Raw genomic sequence first — 2,314 nt, 5'->3', positions numbered from 1 at the left:
CCTCCTGGTTTCCTTGAACTCGGCTGTGACGTTGGCTGTCCACTCAGCAGCGTGGGCTCTGAACTCTCCCACCTGGAGAAAAGACAAAGACACACCAATGTGACAGTCAACATTTTGTGTGCTTTATTTTCTGAGCCTTTTGTAACACTGGAGGTCTGAGAACTGACCTAATAAGGTAAGATGCAGAGCAAAACTCCATTTTACACAGATCTGGCTCTAAAAAAGCAATCTATGAATGTAAACTCTATAAATCAAATTGTATTAGAGGTACTAGGTGTGCTTGATTTTTGCACATGAATCCTGTCATTGAAACTTCTGATTCTATTAAAAAAAAATCTCTAACTTTTTAAAACTTTGTGAGGGGTTTTTTTTTTTTTTTTCATCTGTAATTTGAAGAAGTATCTGGGTATAGAAAAGGCAGAAGCAGCAGGACAGAGTAAAAACCTGGAACGTGAACCCAGGTGACCTGGTTTGTTCTGACAGCACCAAAGCTGTTTACATGGACATAAACTCAGGTTTTAGGGACCAGCAATGATGTGTGCCAGGACTCTATATCCAACCCCCTATTGCTCATTTAGGAAATCTCTATTTACTAAGTAAGCAACAATATATCTCGTTTTTGCCTTCAGGGAAAGCAGATAACTGGTAAGTCAGTCCATCCTGAGGCCCATTTTGGAGAATAAGTAAGTCCACGGAACAGTTTCTCAGTGGATGCTCGTGGATTTAACGAAGCACCCAACCTGCCTGAGCTGCCACTTCCTCAGCAGTAGGACAGGCGTCTTCACAGAACACACCTGACAGGATGGCTGGGCTCATGCGCTTCGCCAGCTGTAAGGGTTTATGTCTGCGTACTTCTCTCTCCAAAGTTAAAGAAGAAAATATTGCCAAGGCCTAAGCATGTGCATAATGTTTCCTCTGACCTCTTTAAAATTATATCTGCACTCTTGACACCTAAACGGAACCACGACTAACCCCACAGAAATCTTTAAAATCCTTTCCTTAACCAACTAGAACTTAATAATCCGGGACATCTCCTATTGTGGAACAAGTTCCCCATTTCCCTCTATGGCTCACCCTTCTGCTTTTAGCTTAGGTGACATGGGCTCTTCTTTATCTGGAAATCGAATAACTATAGCTCTGTTTTTTGTTTGTTGTTTAACCTCTGTTGATTTTTGTTTTAGACTTTGATATGGGAAATATAACTGATGGTTTCTGCTGTGGTCTGAATGTTTGTCCCCCCCCACCCCAATCCCCAAATTCACATGTTGAAATCCTAACCCCAAGGGACCTCTGGAGGATGATTACTTTATGAGGGTTGAACCTTCACGAACGGGATTAGTGCTTCATGAAAGAGAGCTCCCCGGCCCCTTCCACCATGTGAGGACGCAGCAAGAAGGCTCTGGATGTCGCCTGGAAAGGATTATGCTGAGACTATGATCCTGGACTCCCGATCTCCAGAACTAACTGTGAGAAATAAATATTTGCTTTTTATAAGCTACCTAGTCTGTGGTATTTTGTTACAGCAACCTGATCAAACTAAACCGGTTTCTAGATATTTATACTGAAGATCTGAACTATAGAGGGAATATATATGTACATATATTTCAACACGATATGTACATATACTTGAGTAGTCATAGATGTGTGTGTGTCCACAAAAACAAAATGAAAACTGTTCTAATATCCTTGGAAGGAGGCACATGGCCGATCTCTCTTCTTCGTCTGTTCGTAATCACATATATACACACATTTGATGATCTACTATTTATTTTAAAAAGGTCTTTTATTTCCTACTTGTATTGTCCTAACAAGAAATAATTGCTTGTTATCTGTGCCTGGTTCTGAAAAAAAAAAGCAAAGCTGGAAAAATGAGAACTCGTGGCATCCATAATTGGCGAGCTTGAGCATTCCTTAATCACTGAGGCAAGTTTTAGAGAAACTTACACGGAAAGAGGTGCTAAATTTATAGCAATGTAGCCTGAAGATTCTCACTGTTCCTGTAAGGGACCCTGTCCCTTACAGTATACTCAGATAGGGAAGAGATTATTGAATGTTTAATTCTGCTTTTTGGGAGACTCTCTGGTTAGAAAAGCAGAGGCAGTATCCAACAGTGGTGAGAAATGCTGAATCGTTCCATACGTATCTATAAATAACGTGCCCTCCACGCCCCCAACAGTTTGTGTTATTTTTCTGTTTACTTCGCTGTCTTTCTGTTTAGACTAAGAGTTCTTGAGTTCGGAGTCTATACTATATTCATTGCTGTATCTATAACATCTAGGGTCTGGTATAGAAAAGGCCATCAGTAGAAACTTGT

The 2,314-nt window shown here is 40.6% G+C and overlaps 1 protein-coding gene across 6 annotated transcripts in view; it reads right to left on the bottom strand.

The window, feature by feature from the left end:
* Window positions 1-2,314, bottom strand: part of KCNK2 (potassium two pore domain channel subfamily K member 2) — a 108,876-nt gene that overhangs the window by 3,059 nt on the left and 103,503 nt on the right. Inside the window, exon 7 of one of the 6 annotated variants that reach the window (XM_011364532.2) lies at window positions 13-72. The exons of the other annotated variants lie outside the window; for them this stretch is intronic. Within the exon in view, the coding sequence (XP_011362834.1) occupies window positions 13-72 (60 nt within the window). The remainder of the gene's footprint in view (window positions 1-12; window positions 73-2,314) is intronic. 6 annotated transcript variants of the gene reach the window in all.

Source organism: Pteropus vampyrus, unplaced genomic scaffold (genome assembly GCF_000151845.1).
Source record: "Pteropus vampyrus isolate Shadow unplaced genomic scaffold, Pvam_2.0 Scaffold98, whole genome shotgun sequence".
Classification (NCBI taxonomy): domain Eukaryota; kingdom Metazoa; phylum Chordata; class Mammalia; order Chiroptera; family Pteropodidae; genus Pteropus; species Pteropus vampyrus.
This window is presented reverse-complemented; position numbering and strand designations above follow the sequence as displayed.